The 17,057-nt window shown below is 34.7% G+C and overlaps 1 protein-coding gene across 15 annotated transcripts in view; it reads left to right on the top strand.

The window, feature by feature from the left end:
- Mef2a (myocyte enhancer factor 2A) overlaps nt 1-17,057 on the top strand; it is a 151,169-nt gene that overhangs the window by 59,150 nt on the left and 74,962 nt on the right. For 12 of the 15 annotated variants that reach the window (XM_004852690.4, XM_004852691.4, XM_004852685.4 and 9 more), the window contains one exon: nt 12,953-13,145. In XM_004852690.4, the coding sequence (XP_004852747.1) occupies nt 13,092-13,145 (54 nt within the window). In that variant the 5' untranslated portion in view covers nt 12,953-13,091. Of the gene's footprint in view, nt 1-7,237; nt 7,388-12,952; nt 13,146-17,057 lie in introns of all 15 variants that reach the window. The other 3 variants (XM_087188289.1, XM_021264757.2, XM_087188290.1) reach the window with 1 other exon arrangement.

Genomic DNA, 17,057 nt, shown 5'->3' with positions numbered 1-17,057 from the left:
TATAAGGGGAAATGTTTATGAAGTTAGGGTAGGCAAGAATTTCCTAGGATATAAAAAACATGATGTGTAAAAGAAAAAAATTGATAAATGAGATTACATCAAAATTTAGAACTTTAAATGACATTAAGAAAATGAAAAGCAACCCTTAAGCAGACCGTATTTATAATGCATATAACCTATGACCAGAATGTATAAAGAACTCTTACAGCTCATTAATAGACAACCCAATTAAAAAGACACAAAAGAAGATAAATAGCCAGTACAGCACAAGGAAAGGTGTGCACCACTAGAATCAGAAAAATACTAATCAGTACAATAACAAGATTGAATTATACACTCATTAGGGAGATGAAGTTAAAAGTTTTAAAAGAAATGTCAGCTTAGCTGTGAACCAGTTAGAACTTTCTAATACTGCTATTGTGAATGTAAAACGATAAAACCACTCTGGAAAACAATATAGAAATTTCTTGTATTACTGTTAAGAACCAACAGTCCTGTTTTTAAGTTTTCACTTGAGAGGAATGAAAACACATACATGTTCACAATAAATTTGTACATACAAGTTGAGTATCCCTTATCTGAAATTCTTGGTACCAGAGTATTTCAGATTTTCGTTTGAAATCCACTTGACCTTCAAAGAGGATAGATACTCCTGCTTTTCTTTTCAGGTTCCTATCACATGGAGTAATGTTTTCCACCTTTTAACTTTTAGACTATGAGTTTCTTTTTGAATTAAATTGTTTCTTGTATGCAGCATATTGTTGGATCTTGCTTCTTGACCCATTCTGCCAGTCTGTTTCTTTTGATTGGTGAATTGAGACCATTAACATTGATGGTTATAACTCATACATATTGACTTATCATTGCCATGACTTTTTCTGTTTGTTGGATTCTCCCCTTTTGGGTTTAATTTCTTGTCGCGCCCGACAGATTCACTCTGGGGGCCTTCCTGGGGTTGTGATTCTCGTTGTCTTTTCCTAGGATATTGTCTAAAATGTTTTGGAGCGCCGGCTTAGTATTCATGAAGTTCTAAGGTGCTCTTTGTCATGAAAGTATCTTATTTCACCATCAATTTTGAAAGATAATTTTGCAGGGTACATCAGTCTGGGTTGGAGGCTGTTTTCCTTTAGGGCTTGCAATACGTCACTCCAAGCTCTTCTTGCCTTGAGGGTTTGCATTGAGAAGTCTGCTGTGATTCTGATGGGCTTTCCTTTGTATGTGATTTGTTTCTTTTCTGTAACCGCTTGTAGAATTTTGTTCTTCTGTTGGGTTTCTGGATTCTTAACTATTATATGCCTATGTGTAGATGTCTTTTGATCAAGGCTATTTACAGTACTATATGCCTCACTTATCTTTATGTCAAGTTCTTTACCCTCCTTGGGAAGTTTTCTGCCATCACTTCTGTGGACAGTTTTTTTATGTCATCTGCACTCTCTCCTGTTTCTTCATTGACTAAGATCAGTCTTATGTTATTCTTCTTTGCATCGTCTAGCAGTTGCTGGATTGATTTCTTGTGGTCCCTTACAATTTTAAAGAAATTTTTCTTTTCCTGGTCACTAATTGCAATCTTATCTTCTATCTCTGAAAATCTGTCTTCACATTGGTTCATTCTGTTGCATAGACTTTCAATGGAGTTTTTAATCTCCTGGAAATCTGTTTGCATCTGTTTTATGGATTCCATTTGTTTCCTATGTTGGGATTCCATCAAGTTCCTCAGCTCCTCTATTTTTTTTAAATCTGTGTCCTCTCTAAATTTATTAATCATATCTTGCACCATGGGTAAAATCTCTGTTGGTATCTGAGAAATTATTTCTGATTTCACTTTTTCCAGATCCTCTTTTGTTGCCAGTTCAGGGAGTCCAGGTGGTTGGGTATCAGACTGTTCCATCTCGTTTCTCTTTGGGGTTCTTTTAGGTGACCTGGAAGTCTAGTTTTAAAACTTGTTTACGTGTCTTCTCATTTCAACAGGGTGCGGGTGCTGCTGGCACCCACGCAACTCACTGCTTCTATGCTGTTGGGGGTGTTATGGTGGCCCAGAAGCCACCTCTTGTGGGCTGTGGGAGCGGCTCACCTCCTCTCTGCTGGCAGGGTGGTATGGTGGTCCGGAGCCTCCTCTTGTGAGCTAGCAGTGGCTTACCTCCTCTGTGCTGGCAGGGCGTGGTACAGTGGCCCAGAAATCTCCTTTTGTGCGCTCGGAGTGGCTCACCTCCTCTGTGCTGGCGGGGGTGACACGGCGGCCCAGAAGCCTCCTTTTTCCGCTGGGAGCGGCTTTCCTCTGTGCTAGCGGGGATCAGATACTTATTTTCTTAACCAACAAGTTCTTCACAACAGTAAAAAAAATTGATTTTAAAAGATGATGAATATCCATAATTAGCATTACCTAGAATTGTTTTGAATTTGAGTGCTTAGTTCTATGATATCTCATAAATTGAGAGCAAAACTCATAGAGCCAGGTATAGTGCACACACCTGTAATCCCAGCCCTGTGGGTAACTGAGGCAGGAGGATTACCGAGACTGGCTCAAATTTTAAAAATAAAATGCAAAAGGCTTGGGGTGTGGCTTAGCACTCTCTGGGTTCCATCCTCAGTTCCATGGTCAGGGATGGGATGGAGAAAGAAAGAAAGAGTATAGTTTATACTGGAAATCTTTTTCTAACTCATTTCTGAAATTTGAAAAAGGATAGACAAGGGAAAAAATTCAGTTGTCTGAGAGTTCATATTAATTTGGTGGAGGGTTAATGTTTCCTGAATATAGATTTAGGCCCTGATAGTCAATTAAAGAGTCTCCTTCCTCTATTACCTCACTGAGGAATAGATAGATCACTTATTTTATGTGAAAAATGCCCATCTGTGTTTTCTAAAGGTAAGTTTTAAATGTTGCCTTTTTTAGTAAAACCCTTTAGCTTTACCACATAGAAAAATAAGAACTTATTTGATCCAGAGTTAGTAGTTAACTAGAATTAGTGAATTTTTTTCTTCTGCAGTCATTTTAAAGAAATGCATATACCTTTTTTGTTTTAGTATTTGCGTGTTTTGAAATATAAATACGGTGGTAAAATATGCATGGAATTTACCATTTTAAAATGTGTAGTGGTGGCATTATGTACCTTCAGGTTTCTGTGTATCTATTACCTGCATCCGTCTTGTAGTAAAACTCTGTACCGGGGCTGGAGATTTGGCTCAGTGGCACTACGTTTGTCTCACAAGTACAAGGTCCTGAGTTCAATCCCTGGTACCAAAAAAAAACACCCTCTGTACCCACCATACAGTAAGTCCCAGTTCCACCTTGTTTAGTCCCTGATAAGAACCACTGTGCTATTTTCTATGAATGTGACTACTCTAGGTAACTCATATAATCGGAATTATAATGGTATGTATCCTTTTGTGAGTGGCTTAATTCACTTAGTAGTCTTAAAAGGTCCTCCATATTATACCATGTGACATGATGTCCTTTTTACAAAAGGTTATAAATAGGTCAAATAATATTCCAGATTATGTATGTACTACATTTTTTTTATCCATTCAGTCACCATTCAGTTTTTATCCATTCAGTCACCATTTTTTTATCCATTCAGTCTCCAGTGGATATTTGGGTCATTTCCTTCTACCTTTTGACTGTTATGATGAATAATGCTTCTGTGAATATTGATGTACAAATATTTCTTTTAGTCTCTGCTTTCAGTTTTTTTATGTATCTGAATTAGAATTTTTGGATCAAGTGATAATTTTATGTTTAGTTTTTAAAGCAACTGCCATATTGTTTTCCACAATAGTTCCACTATTTTACATTCATCTAAAAGTGTACATGGGTTCCAGTTATTTTCACACATAGGTTAATATTTTTTGTTCTTTTTAAAAAAATCATAGCCATCTGAATATGTGTGGAGTTGTATCTCATTGTGGTTTTGATTTGCATTTGCCTCATGATTAGTGATCTTGAGCATCTTTTCATGTGTTTCTCCTTGAAGAAATGTCTATTCATGCCCTTTGGCCATTTTGTAATTGAGTTGTTTTAGAGATTCTGGATATTAATCCATTATTGTATGTGTTGATCAGCTTTCACATTGTTGGAACAAAATGCCTGAGATGTTAAACTTAAGGAGGAAATGGTTATTGACTCCCAGTTTCGGAGGTTTCGGTCCATCATTGGCTGGCTTAGGGCAGGAATTATCATGGCAGAATGGTATGGTGGAGAAAAGCTGCTGACTTCATGGTGGTGAGCAAGCAGAGCACAGGGAGGGGCACCAATCAAAGATCAGCATCCAGAGGCAATCCAGATAACTCACATCCTCCAGATGAGCTCCCACCTCCTAACAGCTATGAAGATCAGTGGATAATCCACTGCTAATTATAAGGTGCCTAGGATCCAGTCACCTCTCCAGGAGTCTCTTAATCCTGTCAAGTTGACAATTAAGATTAACTGGCAGATCATATATGTGATTTGCAATTTCTTCCATTCTGTGGGTTGCACTTTTACTTTATTGTCAATGTCCATTGAAGCACAAAAAAATTTTAATTTTGGTGGTAGTGTATCTGTTTTGTTGACTGTGCTTTTGGTGTCCTAAGAAATTCTTGCCAAATCCAATGTGAAGCTTTTCTCTGTTTTTGTCTCAAGAGTTTTATAGTTTTAGCAATTGGGTTTAAACATTTGATCCATTTTGAGTTAATTTTTTGTATATGTTGTTAGGTAAGTGTCATTGTTTCCATATAGATATCTTATTTTTTCAGCACCATTTGTTGGAAGGACTATTTTCTATTGAATTTGGTACTCTTGTTTAAAAAGTATTTTTTAAAATCTCTGAGCTTTCTACTCTCTTGGTCATTATGTCTTCCTTTATGCCAATACCACACTATGTGGATTTTTGTAGCTTTATAGTAAATTTTGATTTCAGACAATGTGAGTTTTTTTTGTTTGGTTGGTTTTTTTTTTTTTGGTGTCAGGAATCGAACTCAGGTCCTTGTGCTTGTGCAGCAGGCGGCAAACCTACTGAGCTAAATCCCCAGCCCTCAGACAGTGTGAATTTTTACAGTGTTCTTTTTTGAGATTATTTTGGCTATTTGGAATCCCCTGAGATTGCATATGAATCTTAGGTTGGTCATTTTAATTTTTACAGTAATATCAAGATTTTGTTAGGATTGCACTGAATTTGAAAGATCTCTTTGGGCAGTATAGACATCTTAATACATTAAGTCTTGGAATCCATAAATAATTTTTTCAGTACTGTTTTAAAAATTTTAGTATGCAAATCTTTTACCTCCTAGTATTTTGTTCTTTTTGATGCTATTGTAAGTGGAAATGTTTTCTTTCTTCATATTATTCATTACTAGTGTATAGAACTGTGAGTTTTTTGGAGTTAATTTCATATCCTGCTACTTTGCTAAATTTATTACTTCTAACATTTCCCACATGGAACCTGTAGGTTTTCCTACTTGTCATCTGAGAACACAGATAATTGTACTTACTCTTTTCTAATTTGGATGCCTTTTATTTCTTTTCTTCTCTAAGTTGCTTTATCTGGAACTTCCACCTATAATGTTGAGTAGAAGTAGTGAAAGCAATTATCCTTTTCTTATTTCTGAGTGGCTTTCAGTTTTTTATCATTGAAATATGGTGTTAACTTTGAAACTTTTCACATATCATGTTTATTATGTTCAGGTAGTTTCTTTCTATTCCTAACTGGTTAGAGTGTGTTTCAATAAAGGGTTGAATTTTGTCATTTTTTTTCATCAAGATGATCGTGTGGTTATTTTATTCTTTTTGTTAGATTTATTTTGGTATGTTGAACTGTCTTTGCATTCCAGGAATAAATTATACTTGGACCTCATGTGTAAATCCTATTCTACTGAATTCGGTTTGCTAGTATTTTGTTGAGGAGTTTTACATCAGTGTTCATAAGGAACATTGGGCTATAGATTTCTTGTAGTTTTGACTTAGGTCTGAGGGCCTTGTTGACCTCACAGGTTAAATTGAAGTATTTCCCTTTCATTTTCTTGAAAGATTGTAGAGGATTGGTGTTAGTTCTTCTTGAAATGTTTGGTAGAATTTTGTCAAGAGGTTTTAAATTATTGATCATATCTCCTTACTACAAATCTATTCAGCTATTTTTTTCTTTGTAATTCAGTCTTGGTAGGTTTTTGTATCTCTAGGAATTTGTCTTCTTTATCTAGTAACCATTTGTTAACATACAATCACTTTTAGTACCATCATGCAGCCCTATTTGTGTAAAATTTTGGTAGTAACGTCTTTATTTTCATTTCTGATTTTAGTAACTTGAGACTTTTTTTCTTTTTAGTCAGTCTAGTTAAAAGTTTGCTGTCAATTTTGATATCTTTTTGAAGAATCAGTTTTGTTTTGTTTTTTTTTTTTGGTACTGGGGATCGAACTCAGGACCTTGTGCTTGCTAGGCAGGCGGCAGAACCACTGAGCTAAATCCCCAGGCCAATCAGCTTTTTTATTTTATTGATTTTTTTGTGTTTTTCTATTCTGTTTCATTTATTTCTGCTCTAAAGTTTATTATTCCTTCTTTCTGAGAATTTTGAGTTTTCTCTTGTTGGAGAATCACAAAATCTTGATTATTGTAGCTTTATAATAAGTCTGATATATGTTAGTATCTGAGTCTTTTAGCTTTATTATTCAGAGTTGCCTTAGTTATTCTTGTACCTTTATTTCCAAGTGAATTTTAGAATCAGCAGGTCAGTTTCTATATAAAAGAAGAGAAAACCTGCTGACATTTTAATTGGGATTACATTGAATTTCTGGATTAATTTGAAAGCCGGCCTTGGTGGTGCATGCCTGTAATCTTAGCATTAGAGAAGCAGAGGCAGGAGAATCACTGTGAGTTCAAGGGCAGCCTGAACTACATAGGGAGACCTTGTTCCAAAAAACAAAACAAAATCAAAAACTAGATTGATTAATTTGGGGAGAATTAATACTTTTATAAAATTGAAACCTCCAAAATTCTGCACATATTATTGTGGACATTACAATTTTCTCTCAAGACAATTTTTGTTTGTTTTCTGTGTTTTGTTTTACCTATGTGAAATAATAAATTTATTATTTATTTTGCTGATGGAAATGATCTAGGACAGAAGAAAGTTTTGGTAGGGAGGAATGGAAGAATTGCTGCAACCAAGATCTGAACAGGAAAGAGTATATGGGAGAAAGATACTGATGGGTTGGTAGTTGTGGTGACAAGAATTTGAGATTATTCTCTTCTGGTTGGTTTTATTTTGCCAGGAGAATAAGTTGCAAAGTCATCAACTAAGAGTGAAGACGAGAGATGAGTGTTGGAGATGTGAGCAGAGAGGATTTTTGTCATAACAATAAATGACCAGGCAATTGAGAAATGGAAGATTGCTGGACAGTAAATGTGAAGGAATATTTGAGGTTTGAGTTTATAACATTTCTAAACTTAAAGTCAGATTTATAAGCATGAATAGCATGGTTATTTTCTTTTCTCCAGGCGTATTTAGCTACACGGAATCAAGGTTTTGCCTCTGAATGTAGTGAGAGGGGTAGATGCCAGTGCAAGTGAGGGTTTATGAAAATTTAATCAGGTAAGGAGGGAAATGGGGAACACAAAGTAGGTTGGCAACAGTGAAAAGATACAGGCTTGATACATTATGTGAGTGATATCAAAGGATTGTTCCAGTTAAATTATTAGAGTGTGCAAACTGGAAATAATAGGTGATGGTTACAGATAATAATTTATGGTCAGATTTTTGTTATTTATATTAATCTTCATATGACAAATATTTGTATAGAACATATAAGAAAAATGAGTCCCGTATTCCCTTATCCAAGACCTCTTGGGCCAGATATATTTTGGACTGTTTTCTTTATTGGTCTTTACTTATCAGTTTTATTATATAGTCCTTCCAAAGAACTGTTGTTCTCTTGTATGTTTTCTATTTTTTCATTGCTCTTTGCTTTTACTTTTATTTCTTCATTTCTACTATTTGGGGTTAATTTGTTATTTTGTAACTCTGAGATGGTTATTTAGAAATTGTTTTAGCGTTCCTCTTTCCTCATTCATATTTTAAAGCTAAAACTTTCTCCCTTGTTAGCCTGGCTTTAGCTGTTATCACATACATTTTGATGTAAAGTATTTTTAACAGGTTTTTATTCAAGTTAAAAATATTTTGTAATTTTTCACTGTGATTTCTTCTTTTATCCATTATTTAGAAATTTATTGCTTAGTTTTCACATAAATGTATTTCCAGGATAAATTTTTGTTTTTAATTTCTGTCTTAATTCCTCTGAGAACAGAAAACATGTCTGTCCTTTGAAGTTTGTTAAGATCTGGTTTTTGGTTCAGCATGTAGTCCCCTTTGGTACATGTCTTCTGTGCATTGTTCTTTTATTCTGATCTGCTTGTCCATCAGTTGAGGAGAAAGCTCTGTTAAAATCAACCTGTTACACTTGTGGATTTGAGATAGTTCGTTTAGGTTTGTCTTTATTACAGCATGGCTTTGTTAGCCAAAGTTTATTTAGGAAAAAAATAGTTGTACATCTGCAAAATTAGGACAATATTTAAACAAACTAGTATTTGGAGAAAGTCACAAATTACATTTCAGGTACAGTTGGTAGTATATTAGAATGATGTGTAAACATTTTAAAGAAACTGTACTTGTGTCAGAAATAGCAATGTTCATCTCTAATGTTGCTGGCAATAAGCAAGATGTTATTAATTAAAAGCCTTTGAGCTGTTGCCTTCCATGTGTCTTGAACAAGTTCATAATTGCCTTTCATATTTAACCCTTATTTTTCTTAGATTTATAAGTACACAAAAAAGATGAGAAAGTATTGCATTATGGAGAAAGGGGAAAAAAAACCAGTGAGAAACTTACTGCCTATGAAGTCGTTTATAAGCATTTTGCATCCTATCCATGATAACTTAAATGGGCATTTTCTGTGATTTAGTTAAATTTTTAAAAATATATGATTGAAGATTATGAGTTAATGTGAAACATTAAGAGTTTTTCCTACCTAAAAATAATAGCAAATAAGCTCCTGGTTACTGTTTTTTAGACAGAATACATGATATTTCAGGAACAGATTTCTGATTACATGTAAATATTATTATGTGCAATCAAATTTGGAGTTATCTTTCTAGTGAATTGAACTTATATTGATCTAATTGAACTTATATTGATCTAAAGTGTCCTGTGTCTGTCCCTGTAAATGAATGTATTACATTGAAGTTTACTGTGATAAAGTTAGAGCACACAGCTTTTTTTTGGTTTGTATTTTACAAGGTGTATATTTCTCCCTGTTTTCACTCTCATTCTTTCTGTATCCACATATGTAAGATATATCCTGTGTACTCATTGTATTATTTGGTTTTGTTTTTAAATAGAGTTCAGTTAAGTAGAGGTGATTTCTGTTCGTCTTTCCTTCCTTGCTTTCTTGTGAATTATTTATTAGTTCATTTTCCCCCTCTTTTAGCTTTTCAGCCATCCATACTTTTATTCTTTCAGTGATCACCCCAGAGATTACCAAATGTGCACTTGATTTATTAAAGTATAAAGTAAATGATAATTTTTTCCATTTCCTAGTCAATAAAAGAGTTTAGAATACTTTAGCTGCATTTGCTACCCTCCCCAGTTGTGTACTGTGGTTACTGTAGGTTAGAGATATTCATTTATTTATTCTGTTCATTGCACTTCATTTTTTGGTGCATATTCAAGCGGTATATGGTATCTTTTTTCTTTTTACAAGAGGAGGTCTCGTCAGTGTTTCCTGGTGACAAATTCTATTTCTGTTTGCCTGAAGTTGTCTCTATTTTGCCTTCATTTCTGGAGGATTTTTTTCCCCTCAGATACAGAATTCTAGCTTGGCACTTTCCGCAGTGCTGAAGCTAACCATTTCATTGTCTTCTGGCTTCATTATTTGTGTGAAGAAGTTGGGTAACTATTAATCTTACTCTACTCTTGCCTTTTGAAGTAAACCTTTTAAATAATTTTTTCTGGCTGCTTTTAAGATCTCTGTATCTGTGAGGGGACACCCTCCTCTTTCCTTCTTTGATGTGCCTAAATGTATTATATTTATTTTGCTTCAGGAATTTGTAGTGCTTGTTGAATGTGTGGCTTGATTACTCATTTGAAGTTCTTAGGTATTATGTCTTTATTACTCTGGACCAATATGTTTTTTCTTATCCTTCTGAGACTTCATCTACATGTATTTTTGGTTCCTTTCTCCATATTCCATATCATAATCTTCTATATTTCTTATTCTCATGTCTTCTTTTCTGTTTTCTGGGCCATTGATTCTTCTTTTTCTGGCTGTGTCTAACCTAGTATTAAAGCAACTCATAAATTGTTTTCAGAATTGTGTTTTTATTGTTTTTTCTTTTGTTTCTTATTGTCTGTTAAGATTCTTTTGTTCATTTGCTTTTTAATTCTTTGAACATACTAACTTATTTAAATCTTTCTGTTAACACTTATGTGGATGTACAGTCTGTTTCTGTTGCCATTTTAAAATCTTGATTTTCAGTCATATTTTGGCTGGTCATTCTAAAATTCTAGGCATTTGATATGAAAATTGATAATAACTTGAATTTCTGGATAATACCTTTCTTCTAAGATTTACTTTTGCTCCTGGCATGTGGCTAGGCTAAAATCCCACACAAGCTCAGACTGATTGTCTTAATCTAATCAGGATGAGATGATTTGAAGCTATACTTCCTTCCCTGTACACGGCTAGGCCATTTTTGGTTTACCTTTATGCCGTGGTATAGTCCTTTGGAGTCTCACCAGATGGCCTAGTGTGTTTCTTGTTCCTCATTGGCAGGCCCTGAATCTCATTTTTTTTTTTCCGGTACCAGAGATCAAACCTTGTGCTTGCGAGGCAGGTGTGGTGCCACTGAGCTAAATCTGCATCCCTCTGAATCTCATTTTTGCACCCCTACTTTCAGATATCTGTTCACTTTTTCTGTCTCTCAGCCAATAGTTTTGGAATCTACAGTTAACAAATGAACTCAAAGTCTGGATTTCACCTATATTTTGTAGAACTCAACCCTGCAAATTATCACTGTTTGAAAGCTCTGCATCAGTTTAAAACAAATTACCTTTTTTAGTTTTTCCTCAGAAGGATGGTTTGAAGTAACCTACTCAACGGTGATCAAAAAGAAAATGCCCAGTTATGTTCTAGAATTCATAATTCTCTAGATTATAAGGGATATCACAAGTATTAATTAGCAGATCTTGTATATTTCAGCAGTAATATATCTGCAGTGAAATGCATGACTATTTATCTTGCCTATTACAGTGTAAGTTTTCTAGTGGAAATTAGAGTGATGTGTTAAAGAACTTGATTTGGAGTAAGTCACGCTCTATTGTTTATAATTCAATCTATAGAGGAAGTAGACTTGTTCTTTAACACAGCTGCATGTTTGATTGGGTCCTAACATCATTCAGATCCTCTTTTTCCTTTCTCATTTGTCATGGGACGGTTGCAGTCATTGTCCTCTGATTGGCATGTATGCTCTCATACTCAGGTTTGAATATGAGGCACATTTTTAGGAAAGAAATTTCCTGACCCAAAAATTGAAGTCAGGTTTAGGTCATATAAATGAGCTTTGTAGTTTTGAATTACATAGACTCATTTGTGTGATGATTTGATTATTTATTTCCCCTCTGCTAGACTGAATTCTAAGATTAAGAATGATATCTTTTTTGTTTCTTGATCAGTTGATCTTTTTCTAGTTCAGTGTTTGGAAGTGTCTTTATTGTAAGTAGGTGATCAGTTAATAGATTATCAATTGTTAATAGGCAATCAGTTAATATTTTTATGAATGAAAAAACAAAATAATTAAAGAAGGTAAATAAGAAATGATGTACTGGTAGTGTTGAGAAGCAAAAGGCCTGTTGCTTTTGTGCAAAGCCATTTTTAATCAAATACTGGCTTTGCATAATATGCTTGAAGTTTTGTAGATACACACATACAATCAATAAAATTCCTTGGAAATTTATTATTGTGCCCATTTGGGGATTTATTTCCTATTCTTTCATAGTTATTTTTGTTTTTGTTTTATAAGTTTTAAAAGTACTAGGTTTTTAAGTGATAAATCCATCACTCAGATCATTCAGATGATCATTGCCAGTCATTCTACTACAGAGATAAGTTGGAATTTAAAAATGTTGAAAATTTTTAAAAATCTTGAAGGGTTCAGTCTCAAAGGAAAGGCAACTTAGAATTTACGCACACGTGCGTGCACACATGTACTCAGAGGTGTTGTGGTTTATTGTACCAAGGGAAATTGGTCTTGGCTTTATGAGGCAGGTGACAGTTTCACTGAATCTCGACCAACCAAGAAGTGTTCATTAAATGCCAAATAAATAATATTTTATTTAAATGTATATTATTATGAAAGTTGTTGCTAGTATCATTGTGGATTTACAAATAGTAATTTGGCTGGAGCCCAGGATGATTTGGAAGAAGAATTTGTAAAGGCAGATTGTGGCCATCCACATTTGTTACTCTTTGGCAGGAAGCCCATCAGAAATGTTTAAGAAGTTCTATATTTTTTTTTTCTATAATTTTTAAGAAAAGTTATGCAGCCAGATTGAGTTCATAGTCTAATCTCTACCCCTTACTATGTGTTTCAGTGTTCCTGTTTATAAAAAGGAGATGGTAATTGTACTGATTAAATAGAATGTAGTTAGGGTTGAATGAATTAAAATTTGCCTATACTTAGAAAAGTGCCTAGTACATAGAAAGATCTCAGTTATTTGTTCTTGTTGTTGCTTTTATTTTATCAAGAAAACTGCAAACATTATATTACTTTAGCAAGAGTGAAGTTAGTAAGACATGAACTTATTTATTCTGTATAATCAAGGTTTCACCTGAATATGCAATGTGCAGCATAAAAGCAGATTTGAAATTTGTATAACATTTTTATGACTTGCAAATTTATAGAACTTAAATCTTCTAATTTTTGTTTTCTTTTAGATCTTATAGAAAAATTTCAGCTATAGCCCTTGGACTAGAAGCTGAAATCATAGAAGCTGTGTATGATGCGTTAGGGTATTGAAGAAAAATAATTTTTGAATTAAATATTTGGAATATAAGGAAGGAAAAGTGACTGAAAATGGGGCGGAAGAAAATACAAATCACACGCATAATGGATGAAAGAAACCGACAGGTAAATAAAACTTAATTTATCTATTTTATTGATATAAGAAAATTTTAAGAAGAATATAGAATACAATGGTTGAATTTTTCTTACATGCAATTTTAAATCGTAAGTATTGTCAGTTCCAGACTAAATGAAAAATTCTACAATCATAAAATTGTGGTTCTTTTCATCATGTACCTTAAGGAAACTCTTTCTATTACAGAAATATCAGGTATGTTATTGATATGACTATATTCTAGTCAGCTAAATTTTCTGGTTAACTAGTAAAGAATGGAATATTTTTATACCTCTTCTTGTCACTGATAATTTGCAAAACATTTATGTATTATGTTCATCTTTAATTTACAGTATCAGTGTCAATAAATCCTTACAAATTCAGAATAACTATAATGATACTGATACATGCAGAGACCCAAAGTTATGTTTAGAGCTGATTGGCAAACTGTGGCCCACAGGGTAGCTGTGTGTTTTTCTAAATGGGGCTTTGTTAGAACACTGCCATGGCCATTGTTTCCATATTGTCTATGGCTGCATTCACATGACAGTAGAGAGGTTGCTACAGAGACTGTATGGTCAGTCCATGGGCCTAAAATCTTGGTCTTTGATGCTGTAAAAATGTTTGCCAACCCCTTGGTTTAGAGAAAAGGAAAAAAATTCATGGAATATTATAAATGAACTGCTGTTCAAAATATGCAAGAAGGAGAGATGCTGTCTCTGGGAAGGTTGCATATTTGTAGAAGTTTCAAGATCAGTTTCTGAAAGCTTATTAGGAGCGGAATAACACTAAAGATTTGTTCTGCAGAGTAGTAGTTTACCTGAATATAGATACAGTTGGAGACAGATCTCAACAGCTAGTGAGTCAGTTGGTGGGAGTGATCAGGGTTGCCCATAGACTGAACTGAAGTGGGCTCTTGTTTCAGCTCATCAAAGTTGCTTAGGGTGGAAGGCCCAGGCAGTGTGGTAGGTTATGAAGGCTGTTACAATAGGGAAGACATAAAATAGCATTCTGTCTTTCTAAAGGAATGATTCCAAGCAAGGCTCCAGGTAATCTTCTCTTCACACATCTCAAGGTCATGACACATGGAAGGAGAGTAGCTTGCATTATGAATTCATGCAGTACAAATGTTGTAGGGCAGTGGTGGCAAACCTGTGGCACGCATGTTTTTCTTTTAGACAAAATATGTTAATGCACGAGTTGTTTTTTCTAAACTAAAACCTCAGTTTTCAGGTTTAATTGCAGTGTTGGCACTGTGCAATAAGTAAGTGGGTCTTGGTTTGCAGTTTGAGCATCCATCTCTCTAAAAGCTTTGCCATCACTGTTATAGGGTTATTAGAAGGTAACATAGAATCAAAAAATAGCAGAGCTTATAAAATCCCTGAGCTCTCATCCCACAGATAGCCTTATTTAAAGTGGCCACAGCTTCACTGGACTTACCTGTGGGATAGACTCTACATTTTTAGAGGAAATAAGGAGAGCTAGGAATATATAGGCAACTGTAAAGTAACTTCTAAGTTGAGGAAATGACTTTGTTAAAAAGGAGGTGTCTGCTGCTGCAGCTCAGCAATTAGAATTAGCCTGTTCTTGCATGTGATTTATCTGATAAGTCAGGCTTTTCCATAAACTGCCACATGGGGCAAGGGTTCTTTGAATTTCTCTTTCAAGAATTTCATCAAAAAGTGAAGAAAAGACATAGATGTGGTTGGACAGTTTTAATAGATTAGGTAGAGACACAATCTGACAAAAACTTAAAATGGTACCTGAATTTTACTGATTTTTGAATTTGCGCATTCTGAATATAAAATTTTTCTTGGATAAAGGAGGACAGTTGCTTCTTATGTCATTTATTTATTCAAATTCAAATATGTACTATATGCAGGGGACTATGTTAGGTCCTAGAAACTCGTTAAAAACATATAGCTTACAGAGGAGATACATGTAAATGGCAAATAGAAGTAAATTCAAGTATGGGGAAGTTTGTGAAAGAAACCACTGACTTCTAGTGGAGTCATTCAGGAACCACTTTGGAAGAATAGCAAATAGTTAAGAATTACAATATGAGCTAGCCACAAAAAGTCACACTTCTAAGTCATTGGAATGGCACATGAAAAATCTTCAGGGTGACAGTATCATGTCTTACAGAGTTACTTACTGCACTTCTATTTGATGGGCTCTGGTGAAGCCTTGTGTTTGTCCTTTCTTATCTAAGAGACTCTTTAAGAGTAAACTTTGTAGTAAAGTAAAACAGAAAGAACAGTTCATACTTTTTTTTTTTTTTTGGTACCGGGGATTGAACTTGGGTCCTTGCGCCTGCGCAGCAGGCGGCGAAACCACTGAGCTAAATCTCTGGCCCCAGTTCATACATTTTAAGTGTGTGATTCAGCGAACTTTGGCAAAAACAACATGGCCATGTAGCCAGCGTATCCCAGTGCACCACCCCAGAGGCACTCTGACTTGTCTCTCAATCAGAATCTCCCTGCCCCAAGCACAGTCACCGACCATAATCTAACACCACATATTAATTATACCTTTTGTTGTTTTTGTATGAATGACGTGTGTTCTTTTGTGCAATGTTATGTTTGTGAAATTCAGCAATGTTATTGCTGCATATAGATATGTGTACATTTGTATATATACACAATATATTTGTACATTTTTATTGGTGTATAATTTTCCATAGTGAACAGAACAGAATTTATATATTAAATTTTTTCTATTGTAAATAGGTATTTAGATTGTTTTCTACTTAGCTACTATTATGAAGAACATTGTGTTGAATATTCTTATTTTGTACATGTGAATAGTTGGGTATATATCTAGGAGTACAGTTACTGAGTTATAGGGTATATATGTGATTTGTTTTAGTAACAGTTAACAGTCTTCCCAAGTCCTTGTACTTCACTGTCAGCAAACAGTGCATGAGTTCCAGTTGCTCCGAGTCTTCACCAGTACAGGGTACTGTTCTTTTCATTTTAGCTATTCTGCTAGGTGAGCAGTAGTACCTTAGCAAGTTTGCACAATGTCTGATGTTGTTCACCTTTTATAATTTTATTGGCCACTTAAATACTACTTTTTTGTGTGTGATGCCTGCCTAGTCACTCCTTTTCCTATTTTTTTCTGGTGGGTTTCCTCCCTTCTCCCTGCCTTTTGATAGTACTAGAGATTGAACCCAGGTCTTACTACCAAGCTATATCCTCAGCACCCCCTCCCTTTTTCCCCTTGAGATACAGCCTTGCTAAGTTGCCCAGGCTGAGCTCAGACTAGCAGTTCTCACGCCTCAGCCTCCCATGGTGCTGGGATATGGGTACTATACTTGATTGTAGCCAAAGGCTGAGAAGCGACAGGGATGACAGGCATATACCACCATACTGACCCTTTTTCTGTTAATTAGTATACAGTACTTCATATATACTCACATACATACACCAGGGTGTTTTGTCCATTTATATACATTACAGATAATTCTCTTGCCTTTTTACTTGCCTGATCTTTTTGTTTTATAAATAACATTATGTTCACATTGTCCCATTTTAAAAAAATTATTTATTTATTTTTTATATGGAGTCTTGCTACATTGCCCAGGATGCTCTTGAACTTGGGCTCAAGTGATAATTTCACCTCAGCCTCCATAGTATCTGGGACTAAAGGCATAAACCACCTGGCTCACTTTACCTTTTTGTTTTTACCTTTATGGCTAAAGCTGTTTATGTCATAATTAATCCTAACATGTCTCCAAGCTATGAAGACAATTCTTCTGTGCTTTCTTCTAGAAGTGTTTTTGTTTTTACCTTCCATGTTTTAGATCTCTTGTCTATTGGAAATTTATTTGGGGATATAGTTTGAACTGTAGGAGACTGGATTTGATGCTTTCCAAATGGATATTTAGTTGACTCAGTACAACTTCCTGCATTTATTTCCTT

The sequence above is a fragment of the Heterocephalus glaber genome, unplaced genomic scaffold, assembly GCF_053883595.1.
Source record: "Heterocephalus glaber isolate CG9 unplaced genomic scaffold, H.glaber_assembly_v1.0 deba00001531, whole genome shotgun sequence".
Classification (NCBI taxonomy): domain Eukaryota; kingdom Metazoa; phylum Chordata; class Mammalia; order Rodentia; family Bathyergidae; genus Heterocephalus; species Heterocephalus glaber.
Note: the sequence above shows the minus strand (reverse complement) of the source record. Positions and strands in the feature narration are given on the sequence as shown.